Source organism: Dermacentor variabilis, chromosome 8 (assembly GCF_050947875.1).
Source record: "Dermacentor variabilis isolate Ectoservices chromosome 8, ASM5094787v1, whole genome shotgun sequence".
Taxonomy (NCBI): domain Eukaryota; kingdom Metazoa; phylum Arthropoda; class Arachnida; order Ixodida; family Ixodidae; genus Dermacentor; species Dermacentor variabilis.
The window spans coordinates 141,729,926-141,750,807 of NC_134575.1; the positions used below are offsets into that span (position 1 = coordinate 141,729,926).

Sequence of the window (20,882 nt, forward strand, 5' to 3'; positions counted from 1 at the left end):
GAGTAAAGTTTATACTTGAAAAAATACAGCTCGCTACTTCGATCAGGTGGCGGCGACAATGGGAAGGGACCGCGCCGGTCGGGCAAACAGCGTGACGAGCGCCCCCGCACGGCGGGAACCAGAAGAGCGCCACTCCGTGCGCCACAGCTTTCAAACTGAAAGGACTCTGAAAAAGTTGCTATCACCCAACTGGCATCCCCCCTCTGGCTTCATTACTTATTTGTCACAGAGTTGCAACTAATAAAGAATAGAGCCACTCAGTTCCCCTAATTATTGTTCTTCAAGACGTGTCTGTGCCAGAGAATACTGAATCATCTAATAGTAGCCTACTTATCTGACTTGAAATAGTGTTGCAGCCATGTCTTGTTCTTCAGAAAGAAACAAACCATGTGTTATTGTAGTTAAATCTGTACATGTTTCTTGATGTTCTGCCTGCAAAAAAGCTGTTGAGAGTCACTGTGGCATCTCTTTTGCTCAGGCAGTCACATGGCAGCTTTGTATATGAACACTCTTGTTTCACTGCAAATGTCATTGATTCCGCATGAAGCTGACAGAGGGTAATAGTGGTGTATGGCAATGCTAGAAAGAATCCATGTGTCACTGGACTTTTATTTCTGCTCTGCTTGACATGTCGTAAGAAACAGCTCCAACACCTATTTACTGTGCGGCGAGAATTATGTTGCTGCCTGCCAGCTTTCACAAAATACGCCTCCATCTATTTTGCTTCTTGCGATTGTACTGTTTGTTCTATTGGGCCTTTCAGTGATAACACCTGTTGGACACTTTAGAGGTGGGAAGGATCTTGTTGTTTTTGAGGTCTTCATAAAAGCAGTGCCACACCTTTTAGAACACAACACTTTTTTTCTGTCTCTTTTTTTTCTGAACTAGATTACATTCAGGACAATGCAAAGCACACACAGCGATAACTAAAGGCCACACGACAGTTTACTGGGTTTCTCCAATAGGAAGCAGTGGAGTGTAAAGTGCTTTGGGAACTTCATTATGAACACCCAATGCAGTATAAGTCTGTAACCATGGGCATAATGTAGTGGGTTTAATTCCTGGCTCTGATGATGACTATTGTAGTGGATGCAGAACGCAAAAACATTCACGTGCTGCTCATTAAACCAGCTACAAGCATCAGCTTGGTGTTGCTGAAGGCTTAATTTCTGTTGAAACTGTGTGTATAAGTATTTTATGTAACAAAAAGAAAGTGCCATGGCATATGTACAGTATTGAAAAAATGTGCTCTCTTATACTTCCTGTACAATAATCACTAGAAACGTAGTGCGCATTGTGAAGCATTGCTAAGTTGCAGGGTTTCGAGCATTTTCCTTGTAAACGAAGTTTCACTACTGAAGTAATCGTAATTTCTACTGATGGAAGCATCGTCACATTAGCATTTGCAACACAAGTTTGGAGCAGTTGGGAAATTCTTTGAAATCTATGGCATTGGCGGAAAGTTGCCGAACTGTGCAAAAATTTGCACGTGAACTGGTCCATAAAAACTGAACACATGGTGCAGGAAAATGCTAGTTCACAGTTCAGTGCTCAGATTTACGAATGTGCCAGTTCTAAATCCGATATTTCCTGCCATACCTACATTGGCTGAATGACTGCGTCACCAATTTATTAAAAGACTTATTTGCAGACTTCATGCACAGCGTAAGTAAGTTTGTAGACTCTGAGGTCTCAATGAAAGTTCACGTGAAGGTGAATTTGGAAATATTTGTTAGTCTGCATGTTTGCCGCAAGTGAACTGCAACACAGCTGTTTTGAGAAGCAGTTGCTTACTTTGTCTGTTGCTGGCTATGCTGGTGTAGAAGGAAAGTATTTTGACAGTGAAGTTCCTGAAGACTTCATTGCCTGTTGTACTTTAACATCCTATCACTCAAATTTGTAATCAGTGAATGTTTTGCAGGTTAGTACTGTTCCCTGGGGATCATCAGAAACACTTCCAGGCTCATCTGAACACAGCTTTCGAGGCACAGGTAAGTTTGCAGTTTTGTAGGCTTTTATTAACATTTGTCTGCTTGCTATGGTATAGTTGTTGTTTATCTATGTATAACTCATGCAGTGCACAGAAAGCAAGTGTGCTTGAAGGTTTTAGTACTGACAATGAATCGGTTAATTTACAGTGGTGTCAAATTTTAGCACATGACGTCCCAGGAAAATTTACACATTTGCTGACCAAATGATTAAACAATCAATGGACAGCAGAAAGCATGTGCTTCAGTGATTCAAGGTCCCCGTTTGCTACAAGATTACGGGGTATAAGACGAAAAGCATCAATATCAGCATGCAATATCACCAGTTGTCCACAAACGAGGCGGTTTCAGAAGTTGGACAGCTTCTGGATGTAGCTCGCTTGGCAGCTTAGGGCAGCACACCGTTTCTCAAATTTGGCTTCATCCTATTTCGTGAAGCATTGGTGCTCGTCTTCTTCACTGTACAGTGAATGAACAGCAGAAAGCACATGCTTCAGTGATTCAGTACACTGTTCATGTGCGAAGCATGAAAATCGAATAAATGACTGCTGCATTATCTCCGTTCTTGCCTTGTCCTTTACATTAATTTTATATTATGAAGCCATAGGAACAAGCTTAAGTTCAGTCTCTATTGCAGTTGACGGATTCTACATCGAGCACTATGCCTCTTAGAGGTTTTCTTAACCCTTCCTCATGTCCTGCTCTTCTCATCTGTGCCACTTGCGATTTCCATCTGCTTAGATTCATTGATGGCTCCTGAATCCCAACGGCGGACCACATTGCTGGCCCTTTTTTTCTGTCTTGTGGTCATTTTCAGCACCTCTACCTAACTGTGTATTTTGAGGCTTAGAGTCAAACAGAACTTATTATGAACTTTCTCCTACTAGCTTGTTCCCAGCGAGCACTGCCTGGATGCTATTTACTTCCCTAGGAACTTCTTTTGGGAGTGGTACAGCACGTCCGATGTGTCCAAAGTTTGTATGGTGGAAGGTTCTTGTCACTTTAACTAAGAAGTCATCCATAGTGATTCCAAAGCAACCTGTGAAAAAGATCAGGGGTGCTGTCATCTCTAAACGTGAAGAAGTCCTTGGATGCTCACCATATGCTGTGGCTGTGTCCAGGGGGCGTAGCCAGGGGGGGGGCTTATGGGGCTTCAGCCCCCCCCCGAAATTGTTTTGTGCTGTCATGCACCGCCTGCCAAAACAGCCCCTGTCGCCGGAAATCATTCCGAATTTTGTCTAGAATGTCTTTTTAAAGGACTTTTCGGCGTGATCATTGGGAACTCTGGCTAGATTTCGTGGCAAGGTCCTTGCACTGGGAGTCACATAACGCCAGGAGCCCCATCCAAGCACAAAGTTTCAAGGGCGTTTCGATGGCGAGTGGACTCGTCACGGCATCTCGTGGATGCCACGGAATCTGAGGAGCGCATGGATTTTAATTTCAAAACTTTATGTGTATACACTTCCCATAAACTTCTGATTCAAAAGGTGAATTGACATTTCGAAAGTCGCGTTTTACATTTTGAATTCCGGAACTTTGTGGCTTCAATGCTCGTATAAACATATGACTCCAAAGGTGCCCTGATATTTCTAAAGTCGTACATCGGACCACATAACGAGACAAGCCAAATCAACATACTATCAGACAAGTTCACAAAGCACGCAGCGAGGTCCGATGAGACGAAGCATTGTGGTGGTTCATTTGCGCTGTCATGTCACAAAAAGAATATCAACATTTTTTTTTCACCTGCGTCAAAGCATCCATGTGAAGGCACTAAAGCCAGCAAAGGTAACTACGCTCTTATTTATTTTTCTACTTTGACTTTTATTCACGAGGACACATTGAGCCTCTTTAATTCTCTTGTTCTCACTACCCGCAGGCTGCCAGAGCCAGCCAAAGTGCTTGCATTTTTCTTGTGTTGCCACGACCACAGCGCGGCGCACTTCGGTGCGCGTTGTTCTTTTTTCTGGCCATGTGGATTTTCACCGTGCAGAGTTTTGGACGCTTTCCGGCTAGCAGAAGAAAAAAAACAATGGTTGCTTGCTGGCATCAATATGGGGACTCGATGGATTGCAATGCGTTTGCTTGAGCGCAATCTCTTTGGAAAGTCTTGTCACGCCGGTGTAGGGCACCGAGCTTTATGCATGTAGTTCTCTGTGGATCAAGCGCCTCATGTTTTCTTCAATATTCCATCGGTAGGCCCAAAGTAGGCATTTGACTGTGGTCAACATGCTTTCCTTCACGTTTTTTTTTCATTTCGGTGCCACCGCCCAGCAAAAGAAAAAGTTAAAACATTGTTGCGGCGCAGCGAATTGTCGCATGGTTAAAGTTCGATTTTATTACTGCTTCTTCTTTTGAAAAAGTAATGGGCCACGCGGCGTTTCAATTACTGGATACTCGTATTAGATTATTGCGATAGCAAATATATGGGCACTCCAGGCGCATTCCTGCCGTCGCCGTCTCCCTCATTTCCGTATAAAGTCCAAGGGCGATAACATCGTGAACGCACGCGGCATGCTGCATGTGCGAGTGAAACCGTAGGGGGAGGGGTGGCATGGGTGAGCCGACGATGGTGGCTCAGTCTTCTGTGCGCAGGGGAGAAAAGCGGGGAGGAAGCACGCTGCCTTATGTCGAGTGCGATTATCAGGAAGAATGGAAGGAGGGGGGGGCTTAGGATTCTGTGATCTGTGAAGCTGTAATTTCGCCACATGTTTACTTGCCTTGTTTGACACAGTATGTATAGTGACTTTTTCTTAGATACCTAGATCTATAGGAGACCTATACGTATATTCATTTTTTTGTTGCGAGGTTTTCTGTATACGTGCAGTGAACTTTGTTTCCAGTGACACTCTTTTGCCCTTTATCAAGCTGTATCTTCGCATTTGTATAATCCATTGTATATTTGCATTTCTAATGCACGAAGGCGAGTCAAATGAAAGTGAGCCAACCCACCCTGCGCAATAATGGTTCGGTTGATTATCTACGAGGCATGCGCGTAGCACACAGGCATCTCTCACTTACAAAATTGACACGCAGGTGCGAGGAAAAATGTTCAGTGCTCTCATACACTGGGTTGAACATGGTTACGTTACATAATAGACGCTCCAAAAGTTCAAAGGCGTGGTTTCGTGAGGTTTTTGACAACTGAAGATGTTTCCCAAAAATGAATTTAGTAGCCACACGGCTGCCTTTTACGTTGAACATTGCATTTCACTGGCCGCTCTAAAGTGCTGTAGCAAACGGTTCAAAGAAGGACGTGAAAGCTGCAAAGACGATTCAAAAATTAAATTATGGGGTTTAACGTGCCAAAACCACTTTCTGATTATGAGGCACGCCGTAGTGGAGGACTCCGGAAATTTTGACTACCTGGGTTCTTTCGCGTGCACCTAAATCTAAGTACACGAGTGTTTTCGCATTTCGCCCCCATCGAAATGCGGCCGCCGCGGCCGGGATTCGATCCCGCGACCTCGTGCTCAGCAGCCCAACACCATCGCCACTGAGCAACCACGGCGGGTTGCAAAGACGATTCAAGACGAGGCCACAGTTTCTGTGCAAGCACCCCCAACGTAATTGCAAAGGTTGACGAGCTGATTAGACGCGAACGGAGGATAGGCATAGAAAAACTGGCAGATTGTGTGAACATCAGTAATGGTTCGGTTCACACCGTAGTTCATGAACATCTCGTTTATTGGCTCTTGTATGCGCAATGGATGCCCAACGTTTTGAACCACCACCAGAAGACGGAGAGGTTCGGCGCTGCCTTGACTCATCTCATCCGGTATCACAATGAGTGTGACGACTTCTTGTCTGCAATTGTGACAGCGGGGACGAACCATGGTGCCACTACTACGAGCCTGAAACAGCTTACGGTGGAAACATTTGAATTCACCACCCCCAAAGAAAGAAAAAGCCATCATTTCTGCTGGAAAGGTGTTTTTGACTTCTTTTGAATCGTTAGGGGCCATTACTGATTGAATTCGCTAAACCTGGAGAGGCTATCAGTCGTTCGAGTTGAAAAGCCGGATCGGCTGCATGTCACAATGAAGAACAAATGACGTGGAAAATTGACGAATGGGGTCATCTTGCTCCACGACAATGCCCGTCCCCACGTCGCAGTGTGGTTAACAGAAAACTGGCAAAGTTCAAGTCTGAAACGCTGCAGCATCCGCCATACAGCCCAGACTTGTCGCCTTGGGACTTCTACATTTTGGGGCAATTGAAAACACAGCTCAAGGGAACCTGAATTCGTGTCGGACGATGACGTAAAAGAGTCAGTTGCAGACTTTTTGAAGCAGCAACCCAAGGAGTTTTATAAGACGGGAATTACGCGACTCGTTGATCAGGGGGACAAATGTCTAAATGCTCGTGGAGGCTACTTTTAAATGAAGTACCCCGTTTGTCATATATTTGCAGTGGCTCACTTTCATTTGCCTCGCCCTCGTATATGTTGCAGAACTCCTGCTGTTTATACGTGCTCTCTGTTGGGACTACAATTTCGGTGCAATTACAATACACAACCGGTGACAGCGTCTCCTGCGTAATACATTGGAACAAAGGAAAACGTCATTGAGATTTTTCCCTGGCCATTGCATATGTACAAAAATGTAATCAAAGTTCTTGAATGACAAAGTTTCATCAAAATATTTGTCCTTAACTAGTTCATTTCATGGCCTTCACGTTTTTCATATCAGCAACATGCACTGCTTTGCTGGTTTCGAACTGATATATTTCATAAGTTTGTGTGAGATTTTCTTTACTTATAATATGGACAAAAAACATGGAAGCATTGATATCAGTTATTTCGGGCTCAATTTTTGGGACATAAGAGTATATTTTTTACAAAAGGAATACATATTTTACTTGTCTTGACAGTGCATAGCGTTCAAGAATTTGTTTGCAGCATCTTTGGCAATGGTAATGCCGTTTTTCATGTATTTGGTCCCTCGACAAAGTCAATAAGGAGGAGGCCGAGCTGGCCTAGGCCAGCCTGTAGACAGTTATTTATGGATGATGAGTTCCAGAGGCCCCTTTTGCAGCTTCTTTACGAAGAAGGCCTGCACACATTCATTTAAAAGCCAACTGCAACGAAATGTCACTTGGGCTAAATTGACTATAAATGCCGAGCGTACATTCTCAAAGTAATCTTGGCAAAGCTACAGGGCTGATAATTGCCTAACTTTGTTATTAGCAGGTATTAAATAGCGCCTATACAGAATACATGTGCACGTGGCGGCAAAGCAGTAGCAATGCGGATATGGCAGATATTGAAGAACCCTACGCAACTGTTGATCTCTCAGTTGCACCTAGGCAGCCAGGTGCATCACTCACTCATCATTTGCTAGTTGGTGGCATCTCTCTCGACGTGCATTCTCCCTGTTGCGCTCATAATGTTAGCTGTTGCAAGAATGCCAATGCATTGCATGGCCATCGGGTGCTCGAATACATACCCGAACATGAGCGATGGCTGTGTAGTACACAACGCTGAGTAGAGGAAGGCTGAACACATCTTTCCTGTCCCTGCTTTTAGAGGGCAAGCGTGCACCGTGGTGCAGCAGGCAAGTGTGACACGGATGAGCCAATGCGCACAAAGCATGTAAACTGCAGTTGAATAAGCTGCACAAGCTACATTTCAGCAGCACATAAGAAGCCAACAAACACTGACACCAAGGACAACATAGGGGAAGTTACTTGTACTTAATAAATGAAATAAGGAAACGATAATGGAAATGAAAGTGGATGAAAAAACAACTTGCTGCAGGTGGGGACCGAACCCACAACCTTCGCATTTCGCGCGTGATGCTCTACCAATTGAGCTACCGCAGCGCCGTTTTCCTATTCACTTTCTTGGGTATTTATGTTTCCTAGTAGAACCCTGCGAGTGTTAGCCAGCGCCACCACTCACAGACCTTGGCGGCGTACGTGGAACGTCCTTTCTGCCGAAGGCGTCACGTTCTCCTGACGCTTGCGGCAGAAAAGACGTTCCACGTCCGTCGCTCAATTGGTAGAGCATCGCACGCGAAATACGAAGGTTGTGGGTTCGTTCGCCACCTGCGGCAAGTTGTTTTTTCATCCACTTTCATAATAAAAAACTAAAAAAATCGGGCCCCTCGGTTAACCCCCTTCCTTCTCGTTTATTTCAACAGCACAGTCACTTACCCATCAAGATCTGCTTGGCAAATGCTTTCTCGGGTTGACTATATGTACTATATGCCGCGATGGCACATGAAAAATAAAGGTAACATTCGAAGGTAACGTGTGTATTCAAGAGTAATATTATCGAGCGATCATTTCCGGTAGTCATCTTAAAAATATTTCATGCGTCTATACATCGGATGCATTGAAGTAGGCGAACAGAAGCCTTTGTGACACAGCGCCAGAAACGAGCCGGAACCGCATGCTGCATTTGTCACGAAGGAGAATGCAACGCGGCTGTCATGGTGTAGATGCGGCGGCAAGTCATGCAGAAATGCAATGCCACCAGAGCGAAATGGGCGAAGTTTTATCACAGCCGCAGTCTAATCTGTCTGGCCATGAGTTTACGCACACTTAGTACTGAGCCCCCTCTAGCCCAGCTGTGCCAAGCCTCAGCTACTTACCATCCTTTACTACAGATGCTGGGATTAGCATTATGAAACATAGTTCCAGCCCACATTTGGACACGGACGAGGAGAGAAAGACAACACGAACGCCGGACTTCAACTGAATTTTATTCATGGAAAACAGGGCTTTATGTACTCAGGGGGAGGGGGTGGGGGACTGCTAGTGCGCAGGACCACTCAAAAATATTTCCTTGGTCTAGGCAAAGGTCATCAGAGGTGTCAAAACAAAAAGAAAAAAGAAAAACTTTTCCCTCTCTTTTTTACATCACTCAGTACAATCTTGTTCATCTCCCGCCCTACCTTGCTGATTCGACACACCCGTTTGCCCTGAGATAATCAATTTCTTTTGTCCCGAGTGCAACAGAAGGAGCACTGACACAGTAATCGTTTTCATTGTAGATACAAAACGCTTCAAATATTTCCCGGTGTTTCTGATTGCTATATTTGCGCAACACGCGTGTTCGTTCGAAAAACGCCTTGCATGCTGGCTTGTGCGACCAACGGCGAATGTGGTCGGCTAAATGACCAGCGCCACTTAGTGATGTAGCATTCCTGCGATGCTCTAGCAAGCGTTCATTCAGACAGCGCCCGGTTTGGCCAATATAGCATTTCCCACAGGCGAGGGGAATACTGTACACAACGCCGACGTCATATGCAACGAGGGCTTTGGTGTGCTTTATTTTGCAAGCTGGCTTCTTCTGGGATTCGTTTACTAGGCGACACATTCGTCCCAGCTTTTCCGCTGCTGAGAACACAACACGCACCCCGCACCTATCGCCAACCTTCTTGAGGCGGTGAGAAACCTGGTGCCAATAGGGCACTACGACAGGGCGCTTTTGCGGGCGTGCGTCTTTTTTCAGCCTGCGCCTCCCACCGGCCTTTGCCTCGCGAATCTGGCTCTCTACCACCGAGGCCACGATTTCTCCGTGGAACCCAGCCCTCTCCAGACGCCTTAGCTGGGCGTCGACGCAGTCACGAACTTGATGTTCGCATGACCTGCTATAGCTCTTTTTACGAGCTTGGAGTGGGCCGATTGATAATTCAGAATTTGTTTTTTCGACCGTGGCTTGTACTGCCAGCACACGCGCGCTCCATGAAAAATAAGACACAAGTCGAGGTACTGGATGCGACCAAAGCAACATGCTGTCGTACTTGCGCTTTCTTCAACGCTTTCTCCGAGCTGTGGCGACAGATCAGACACCTGCAGAACTGCCTGCGCACCTACTCCGCTTCGTTAGTGCCTGGACAGAATGGTGACCCACTTTTCCGAACGCTGAACAGTGAGGCTACAAGGACTTCCGAGTTTTTGTGGAGCATGCGTTGAAGAAAGCGCAAGTGCGACAGCATGTTGCTCCAAAGCAAGTTACCTGCATCGGTGAGTGTGACTTGCCTGAAAGGGTTGCAGCAGTGCTAAGCCATGATCCTAAGTTTTGTATCGAGCCTAAAGAAGAACCAGTACGAATGCCGTCTATAGTCAGAAATGTGGCCGCGGCAGCCAGTTCAGATGAACAGGAGCGATGTATAGCTGAAGGCGTAGAGTCACTGCAACATAGAGGTGCGCCTTTTGCTCCAAAATTACCTGTCAGATTCACTGTTAACTACTTGAAGAGCAAAGATCTTAACCTATTAGTTGGGGACAAAGAGGGCGGCTTTGTTGTGATGCCAAAAGGTCTGTTCCTACAGAAGGCAAACGAGGCTACCGCAACAAACTTTGTCCCAGTGAATGTGTCGTTAGCTAAAGTGAACAAAAAGGCTATTGCTTTATGTGAAGAGCTCAACCTAGAAAAATTAAGAAAGAGCATCAACGCTGCTGACATTGTGTCTTTGAGTGTTTTCTTCACTGTAAAGACCCACAAGGAATCTGTTCCATTCACGGCTATTGTCACTGAAAAGGGCTCCTGGCAGGGCATCTTGTCAAGTTATCTGCAGAAGCACCTTAGTACCATTCCGTTAGAAGACCCTTTCCTGGTAAAAAATTCTACAGAGGTTATCGAATATTTTTCTGGCTGTGAAACCTCGTGTCAAAAGAGGTTTGCATTTTCTATCGATGTAGAAGATTTGTTTTACTCATTGCCTCATCCTGAGCTTTTCAGCGCGGTTAGAAGCCACATTGAAGACATGGCACCAGTGGCCTTCCAAAACATGACTGGGTTATCAACCGACAATTTTTTAGAGCTAATTTCCTTTTATCTCTCATCCACCATTATCACTTTTAATGACAGCTGTTTTATCCAAAAAGGAGTGTGCATCGGCTCTTGCCTAGCACCACTTTTAAGCGATATTTTCTTAGCAAGTATTGACAAGCGCATTCAAGCGTCCCTTTACAACGCAGGCGTGCAGAAAGCTTTTAGATATGTCGACGATTACCTCGTGGTAATGAATACGACTGATGCTCAGGATAAAGGCAATGGTATAAGCAACATTCTCGATATTTTTGCTAGTAACGCCTTTGGAATGAAGTTCACGCACGAACTGCCGCAAGATGGTCGCATCCAGTACCTCGACTTGTGTCTTATTTTTCATGGAGCGCGCGTGTGCTGGCAGTACAAGCCACGGTCGAAAAAACAAATTCTGAATTATCAATCGGCGCACTCCAAGCTCGTAAAAAGAGCTATAGCAAAAAACTGCATCCGCTCTGCCCTAGGCAAGTCATGCGAACATCAAGTTCGTGACTGCGTCGACGCCCAGCTAAGGCGTCTGGAGAGGGCTGGGTTCCACGGAGAAATCGTGGCCTCGGTGGTAGAGAGCCAGATTCGCGAGGCAAAGGCCGGTGGGAGGCGCAGGCTGAAAAAAGACGCACGCCCGCAAAAGCGCCCTGTCGTAGTGCCCTATTGGCACCAGGTTTCTCACCGCCTCAAGAAGGTTGGCGATAGGTGCGGGGTGCGTGTTGTGTTCTCAGCAGCGGAAAAGCTGGGACGAATGTGTCGCCTAGTAAACGAATCCCAGAAGAAGCCAGCTTGCAAAATAAAGCACACCAAAGCCCTCGTTGCATATGACGTCGGCGTTGTGTACAGTATTCCCCTCGCCTGTGGGAAATGCTATATTGGCCAAACCGGGCGCTGTCTGAATGAACGCTTGCTAGAGCATCGCAGGAATGCTACATCACTAAGTGGCGCTGGTCATTTAGCCGACCACATTCGCCGTTGGTAGCACAAGCCAGCATGCAAGGCGTTTTTCGAACGAACACGCGTGTTGCGCAAATATAGCAATCAGAAACACCGGGAAATATTTGAAGCGTTTTGTATCTACAATGAAAACGATTACTGTGTCAGTGCTCCTTCTGTTGCACTCGGGACAAAAGAAATTGATTATCTCAGGGCAAACGGGTGTGTCGAATCAGCAAGGTAGGGCGGGAGATGAACAAGATTGTACTGAGTGATGTAAAAAAGAGAGGGAAAAGTTTTTCTTTTTTCTTTTTGTTTTGACACCTCTGATGACCTTTGCCTAGACCAAGGAAATATTTTTGAGTGGTCCTGCGCACTAGCAGTCCCCCACCCCCTCCCCCTGAGTTCATAAAGCCCTGTTTTCCATGAATAAAATTCAGTTGAAGTCCGGCGTTCGTGTTGTCTTTCTCTCCTCGTCCGTGTCCAAATGTGCGCTGGAACTATGTTTCATAATGCTAATCATAACCAACTAGCCCAGCTGTCCATACTTAGCGTACTTACAGATGCTGGTAGTTGTCTGATCGGTCGACGAGCCCGGCGCATCCAGCGTGCCAGGCAGCGGCCGGTGAAGTCAGATACACCTTGCCGGAGACGCTAAGATCACCAGAATTTTACCCTGTGCTTTAAACATGAGCTGCAGCAGTGTGGCAGTCTGTCGTTGCCGCAGCGCTAGCAGACAAGTGCGTGGCGAGCAAGCGCTTATTTGTTTTTCAAAGGTGCAAACGCAACGCGTTCGCTGCACTGAACCCAACCTGTATAAAGGCCAGCATGCTCATGGTCAGCCAAGATAGCGCGTGATGCACCCTGTTCCAGCTGATCCGGGGTGCGATAGGACATGTTAATTCCCGCACCAGCCACACTACTGTAGGGCATCCATTCTTCGTGATTTAGTGTAACTGCGTCACGTATGGATCGCGTCCGCATTGAGCTGGACTACACAGCACCTTTAGCTTGGCCACCCCATTGCGCTCTTCGAGCGTAGGCAGAACGCATCGAGGTCCTGCTTTTGAACGTAGACAGCCAGGTACAGAAAAACGGCTGTACTGTACTCGGATAATACTTCATTAAAAGAACATCGCAGGTGCGCAACAGCGTTGCCATAGCGCATGAAGCAGCTAACAAGGTATACTAACTCTTTGGCTAGCAGACGTGCGGGATTTGTTTGCTGATGGACCAGAACGGAATACAAGCAACAAAAGCCATAGCCTCCTCACAAGGAGGCCTTGGGAAGGCAAACAGCACAGGCGCTGGTTCTGCACATTCTTCACTGTACGTAATTTCTGCCGGGCGACAATGGCGGTGTTTTTTTTTCGGTTTCAGTATGAAAAACATGACTCTTTGGGAGCTCTTTGTGATGCATTGACCTGTATATTGAGTGTAAGATTTTGCACAGAGGCTACTGCATATTTAAATTACCTGAAACGGGGAGTTTTATGCGGTCGAAAATTTCGTTGCAGCTGGCCTCTAACTGTAATATGCTGTATTGCAGCCTGTGCAGTAAAAATAAGCCTTTAGTAGGTGCCTAAAGTATTGCATAGCTCCTAGAAAAGACAACTTCATTTGTGGATGATAGACGATGCCCTTTCTTTGGATCTTGCAAGTGCAGAAGCTGTCTCAAAGTGAAGGTTTCTTTGCCTCTTCTCCCCAATTTCCGGGTTACTGTGTATATGCTTCTGGGTATGTGCCTGAACAGACAACTTGTGCCATTAAGTATGTGAAGCTTGGCAGCTACCTGTGTGTAGACGAACATTCTTGGATAATCTTCCAGAATGGGTATGTGTCACTGGGTAGGGCCCAAACGGAGGAACAGAAGAAGTGGCAAGAAGTGTAGAAGTTGTAAACGGGGAAACCCGATAGGTCAGCTACAGAGACGTGATAAACATGGCATCAAAAGCAGGCAGATGTGAAGAAAGAATTTAAGTGAGCAGAATGGCACCAGAGCGTGTATTGAGTGAGGAGCACTGAGCAACATATACGCAAAGAAGGCGGAGAGGCATGTTAGGGAATGTGAAAGAAAGGTTTGCTTGTCACTGGCTCACACATATGCATGGGATCCGATGACTTCTTATCTTTTAAAGCTGTGCAAATGTTGTGGTCTCCATGTGTAACACACTGCAGAAATTTTTTGAAGAAGCCTTTATGATGGAGAATGAGGCTCAGGACAGACATAAGAGAATGCAATAGAAAAATGATATTAAATACAACCTATAGCAACACCCTAAAATGCCAAAACTTACAACAAACTACCAGCCAAGAGTTTTCAAAGAAGCTCGTACAATGAACAGGAGCAAGAGGGTCATAATGTATTTAAAATGAGTTCATCGAAACCATAGTGTTGACCAGGCGCCACTGACTCTGACGTCATGTAGAATGGCTGGCATTGTGGCAAGGAATCTGCAATCACTAGTTCTAATATATATGCCCTGGCCCAAAACTGGAGACAACATCAGGTCGACACAGCTAGACCAGTTGGACGTGCCTGCTTAGCCCATGGAACGTAGCTGCAGGAGCTGGGTGGCAGCCTCCAATAGAGTGTCTTCTACTGAACTATTGGCTGGCACGAACTCTAGGCCGACTGTTGCCCTAGCTGTCCCAGTTTGTAGCTGGGCTTATCCCTTATGCTATGTGCCTTTCTACCTTTTCGGCTGTTATCGCATGATGTTGCATATCACTGCCCAGCCAGTGCGCGCATTCCTTTTGTACGGATCACGTGATCCCTTGTCTATATAAGTGCACTGTCAAATAAATGGTCATCCTTTTGCCTGTTGGAATGCTCCCTGTCCGCTTTATTGCACTGGCGACGAAGATGGGATGTGCCCGCTTCCACTAGCCCAGTACTGAAGCATTATCATAGACGATCGGCGGTCGACAGCCACGAAAGGAAAGAGGCGGCAGCCATGGCCCGGAACGGATGAAATTGTCAGTAACGAGTTAACGCACGGTAACGGTAACGAGTCACCGGTAACGGTAACCACAGCGACGAGTTAACGCAGTCATCGGGAGAGCGAACCGATAAATGTACAGTCACTTCACTGGAAATGGCGCGACTAGGGGAGCTAGACGAGTAGGACGAGAATGATCAGAATATTGAATCCTATTTAGAACGCTTTGAGAATTTCGTCACAGCAAACGATATCGAAGAGGAAAAGACGCTGGCCGTATCCTTGAGCATGATAGGACCACGAACATGCGAGTTGCTCAAAAGTTTGTTAGTACCTGCCTTTCCTGGGGACAAATCCTTTGAAGAGGTGACAGTGCTATTGAAGAAGCATTATAATCCAAGCTGTTTGGTCATCGCCGAGCGTTGCGAATTTAACAGGCAAGCACAAGAAGGACAAGAAAGCATTGAGGACTGCATAGTGGCCTTAAAGAATTTAGCAAGTAAGTGCGATTCCGGTCTCTTTTTGCAAGACGCACTGCGAGACAGATTAGTGGCAGGCATAAGATGCGAAGAAACGCAACTCGCCTTGTTTGCTGAGGAAAATTTAACCTTTGAAAAGCCGTGCAAGATAGTCTTGGACCGGGAGCAGGGCTCGACAAGCAGCGTTACTGCACGCAGAAGGCAAGGAAGCGGTGCTGCATGCCATGGCGATAAAAGGACAAGGAACTGAAAAGAAATGGAAGCTTCGGAAGTTCAAGGACGTCAAGTGAGTCTGCGAAAGATGTGGCAAGGCGCATGCCGCTAGTGTTTGCTGGTATAAGAATGTACGGTGTCACAGCTGTTCACAAATTGGCCATTTACAGAAGATGTGCCTCAGTAAGCGCAGAGAACTAAAAGGCTGCGAACGTGGTGGACTGCTCTGATAGTGACTCTGAATTTGAGGTGTACCATGTTATTAATACAATCCGTTCTGCATACGAAGGGCAAGTAAACATAAAAGGGGGAAGACATGTGCGTGCAGATGTATACGGGAGCTGCTGTAACCCTAATTCCTGAGAGTGTTAGGCTGAACGCATTTCCTCGTGTCAAGTGCGAGTCATTGCGAGTCACCCTAAGAACATACACTGGGGAACCCGTTTCAGTGAAGGGGCAACGCAACGTTTTCGTTATGACGGGAAACCAGTCTTTGCGACTGCCAGTTATCATTGTCAAAGATCACGGCAAACAGCTTCCACTGCTGATGGGGCGAAATTGGCTTGAGAGGCTAGGGCTTGACTGGAAAAGTGTCTTGTCTGTAAATGTAAGCGACGCTAGCAAAGTGGAAGCAGTGAAACAAAAGTTCCCAGGGGTGTTTTCTAAGCAACCCGGAGTAGTAAAGAACTATCAAGCAAGGATAGTTCTAAATCAGAACTGTACGCCAGTCTTTGGCAAGGCCAGAAACGTTTCATATGTGCTACGAGATAACATAGAAAAGGAGCTGGAAAAGCTACAAAGAAACGGAGTTATACGCCGTGTGAAAGCGATTGGGCAACGCCAGGGATTGTGATTCAGAAGAAAGATGGCTCGTTGAGATTGTGCGGAGACTACAAAGTGACAATTAATCCCGTGCTAAAGACTGATCACTTCCCTTTGCCTCAACCGGGAGACTTGTACTCTGCAATAGCGGGTGGCAAGATGTTTTGTGTGTAGGATCTTTCGGCCACGTATCAGCAGATTCCGCTTAATACCGAGTCTCGACCACTGTTAACCGTCAATACACACATGGGACTTTGCGACAGCGCTTACCGTTCGGCGTAGCCAGCACGCCAGCCATTTTTCAGTCATTCGTGGATGAGGTGCTCAAGGGAATACCGCACGTGGGATGTTACATAGATGACGTCATTGTGGCTGGAAAAAACTTCGCTGACTGCCAAAAGACGTTGAAACTAGTCCTGTGGCGGCTTAATAACAACGTGACTCTGAAAGAAGAAAAGTGTAATTTTTTTCAGAATACTGTGACTTATCTAGGTTACACTGTGTGCGCTGATGGTATCTATCCCATGGAAGAAAAGATAGAGGCGGTCACGGAAGCGCCAGAGCCCACTTGGAAAATGGAGCTAACGGCTTAACTAGGCATGTTTAACTTTTATGCGAAGTTTTTAAGCAACATTGCCGGCGTTTCAGAGCCATTGTATCGTATGTTGCGCAAGGGCGAAAAGTGGTCATGGACATGGGAGTGCAGCGAAGCTTTTGCTGCTACGAAGCAGTTGCTTGTCAAAAGTACTGTGCTCTTTACGACCTAGCGAGACCAATAGCTCTGTCGTGTGATGGTTCGTCGTGTGGGTTGGGTGCTGTTCTTTTTCATGAGACTGCAGAGGGACAAGAGAGGCCAGTGGTGTTTGCGTCTAGAGGACTTACATCAGCCGAGAAGAACTATGCTCAGGGTGAGCGGGAAGCATTAGCACTGATGTTAAGGTTAAAAAAAATTCACCGCTACTTGTGTGGAAGAAAGTTGCTGCTCGGAATATTTGGCCGAGACAAACCTGTGCCTACACTTGCTGCAGCTCGAATGCAAAGAGGGGCAATTACGTTGGCAGCGTACAAGTATAAACTAAGATATTGGAATGGAAGAACCGTTGAAGTGGCTGATGCTCTGTCCAGGCTACCACGGCCTATTGTAGCGGCCGACGAGCCTCCCGAGTGTCTCTTGCTTTTTGACAGCATGCCACTAAAATCTGATGACGTGGCTAAAGCTACCAGACGCGACCTCTCCTTGTCTCGCGTGATGCACTTCATTCTAAATGGCTGGCCTTCGCGGAACTTCGAAAAGCTGATACCATTTTATTCACGTCGCAATGAGCTATAAGTAGAGCAATAATGCATAGCATGGGGATCAAGGGTGATCATACCTGATAAGCTTCGGCTAATGGTCTTGCATCAATTGCATGAAGACCACCCTGGAGCTAGCCGCATGAAAGTGCTAGCAAGAAGCTTTGTGTGGTGGCCAGGTCTCGACCTTTCGATTGAGAGCTATGTTTGACGGTGTCGGGTGTGTCAGGCCGTTCAGAACGTGGCTTCATCGGTTCCCTTGCAGCCATGGAATTATCCCACAAAACCCTGGCAACGCGTGCACGTCGACTATGCTCTAAAAGGCTGCCAGGGGCTGTTAGTCCTCGTCGGCCTGTTCTCGATATGGATCGAGGTCTGGCCTGTGTCATCCGCTACTGCTAACAAAACCAATGAAAAGTTACATTGTGTGTTTGCCGCTTACGGTATACCAAAGGTGCTGGTGAGTGATGATGGACCGCAATTCATTACTGAAGGATTCTCAAGGTTCTTGAGTGTGAACGGTGCAAGGCATGTTAAGGCGCCGCCGTATCATGCGGCTTCTAATGGAGCGGCCGAGCGTTTAGTGCAGACAACCAACAACGTCATGTAAGACAGTTGAAGCAGGTCTTACATGACGAACTTAGCTACAAGAAGCATTCCGTCCTGGAGTGTTTGGACTGCTATCTTATGAGTTATCGAAATACTCCACGCAGTACCACTGGACAGGCCCCGGCAAAATTGTTTTTGAAAAGACAGACACAGGTGAAGCTCTCTGCTAAAACCAGATTTTACGCGCTCCATGCGGGAGCAGCAATAGCGCATGAAAGAACAGTGATGCTTCGCGTGGGGTTCCTCGACGTTTTGCTGTGGGAGACGCTGTGTGGGTAAAAACTGTTCGAGGAGAACGAGTGTCGTGGGACAATGGTGTCGTGATGCAGGTTGTTAGCCCCGTTACCTATGTGGTGAAAGTATTGCAGGTGGTGCAATTTACTAATGTGGAGCACATCAGAGCCCGCTATGCAAGCTCGGGTTCCTCAAGCTTCCCGCCTGTACAAACTTCTCCTACAGCCTGGGATGACACAGCTCATCGGTCTGTTCCGATGTCTAGTGGACCAGTTGCCGTGCCACCTCTCGCGGTTCCAGGCGCAACAGAGTGTGCAAATCATCAGCTTCTGGTACCTGAATCGCCCACACCTGGAACAGCTGCCCCCCGGCTCGTCGAACCAACCAGACCCTGCATTTACAGCCGAGCTGCAAATTCTTCGTCGTAATGCACGTGTGCGACGTCCCCCGAACAGATACCAACCCAGGGACTTTCGGAATCAATCTAAGGGGGAAGAAGTGTTATAGCGTGACGTCGCATGTCAGCGCCCGCATTCCTTTTGTATCGGATCATGTGATCCCTTTTTTATATAAGTGCACCGTCAAATAAACGGTCATCCTTTTGCTTGTTGGAATGCTGCCTGTCCACTTTATTGCATTGGCCATGTAGCTCCTCGAGCGTTTCTTGTTCTGTTTTGCCATTTTAATCACAGTTATTTCCTTTCTTGGTCACCATTATTCTTTTCTATATTGGTTCCCTTGATCCGTGAGAGTAAATGAGCTTAAGTTCAGGCGCTGTTTGCACTCTAGACTGTATTGGAGAACCTCGTTCATGTGTTTTTGATAAAAACATAAGAAAATGTGCTAACTGGGAAGATGTATAATCTTAAGTCACTAAAAGGTTTGGCATAGTGAACTGTAGCTTGCATCTACGTAGTGTGAAGTGTTGTACAAATCATTGTAGCACGAGATGCTGACGTAGGCCGAGCTCGAGGCGCTCGAGTGATCCGAAATGCATGCTGGTGTTTCCCTGTTGCATAGTGTTTTAAGACAGTGGTGTAAAATCGAAGCGAAATCGAGCTGGTGGGCGGCACCAAAATACAATGGTGCCAGAGTGAAACATGATGCTCACTTTGCACCTCTACAGCAGGGAACGGCAGCCCATTTTGATTATTGCTGATAAAATTGTGCACTAAGAAAGTAAGGTTGCTGGCGATAAGTGCGAATGCGGGGCCTGGCGAACTGCAAGGAAATTTGCTGGTACCAGAATAGGAAACGGAGTGCGCACCTGCATTTTTATGTAACATGGACAGGCATGTAGTGCAAGAAAGCTGCTGAAGCGGGCAGCTGTTATACTTGATTGCAGGTGCCTCGCACCTTATCTTGTTTACGTGGCATCTAGCGGCTGGAAAAGGTATCATACGATCATAGTTTGGTGATGTACTGTACATTGGTGCCGAAAGATCGTGTTTTCTAGGAACGTATAAACTGGTAAAAAAGAAGCATAACTGTATTGTATCATTTTTTGTCTTCTTGGCGCCGGGAAATGATATGCAGCGGATTCAGATCATCGAGGTACTACTGTATTTTGACTCTGTGCCCCTTGCTGTGGGTTATATAACAACGTATTTTCTTTTCATTTCTGCCCAGACTCTGGAGATGCAACTACGATTGACAGTGAGCAGCACGTCGCCTTTGCGACGGAGCAGCATTCCGTGGCCTTCTTTGCTGCACAAGGGGAGCCATGTGCACAGTGCAAGACCGTGATAGTTCTGAATTCCATGTTGTGCTCCGTTGGAGTAGGGTGCACATGCGCACAAGCCAGCGTGGGAAAAGCCTGTACAGGCACGCAGACAACTGCATCCACTGCAGCCCTGCATGTGGATAAGAAAGGTGATTGCAGTCTTCTAAGCCTGGAAGCATTTAGAGATGTAGCTTTTTCCTAAAGCTGCATTTTGCTTGAATAACTACCCGCAATCACATACGTAACGATTTTACGTTTGCATGCACTGGCTCTTATATAGGTGTCACAGCTAACTTTAGCAGCGATGTTAAAAAACACTGGTGAAATATGTGATTATGAAATAGACAGTACTCGATCATCAGTCCCATTCCGTTGCCAAGATAATTTTTGTGCTGATTACTCTGCTAATAAGAGGAGATCGATTTTAGTATTTTCTAATTCAATGTGCGCTTTTGGATGGCAAAACTCTTGCTGCACTTTAAAATAGCTCATTCAGTCGTTTTTATTGTGCTCTGTCCTGCATAATAATTTTTATGTGTTTGCTTAAAGCCTGGTAAATCCATGAAGTGATACATTATCTTGAGCTTTCAAAGGTGATTTCAAGGAGCTAATTTTGCTCATTACCTGAATTGGCAACCTCCTGGTCATTGCGATAAGCTGCAGTTGTCACATGGAACACTTCACTCACGATCGGTGGAAGCAAACACTGACAGCTTGCCACTTCAAGTGGTTGCCAATTTGGGCAATCAGTGGAGTTAGTGGTTCCTTCAAACCACTTTTGAAACCATCGGTGTCACGGCTTGCGGTCGCATAACTATGCGGCACATTTTCTATCTTGTGCACTATAAGCACAGAAAAAATAATCATGCAGAGCAT

At 46.3% G+C, this 20,882-nt stretch overlaps 1 protein-coding gene across 4 annotated transcripts in view; it reads left to right on the plus strand.

Moving 5' to 3' along the window:
- Positions 1-20,882, plus strand: part of LOC142590627 (uncharacterized) — a 66,858-nt gene that overhangs the window by 42,462 nt on the left and 3,514 nt on the right. For all 4 annotated transcript variants that reach the window (XM_075702965.1, XM_075702966.1, XM_075702964.1 and 1 more), the window contains 2 exons: positions 1,922-1,991; positions 19,913-20,155. In XM_075702965.1, coding sequence (XP_075559080.1) covers positions 1,922-1,991; positions 19,913-20,155 — 313 coding nt within the window. The remainder of the gene's footprint in view (positions 1-1,921; positions 1,992-19,912; positions 20,156-20,882) is intronic.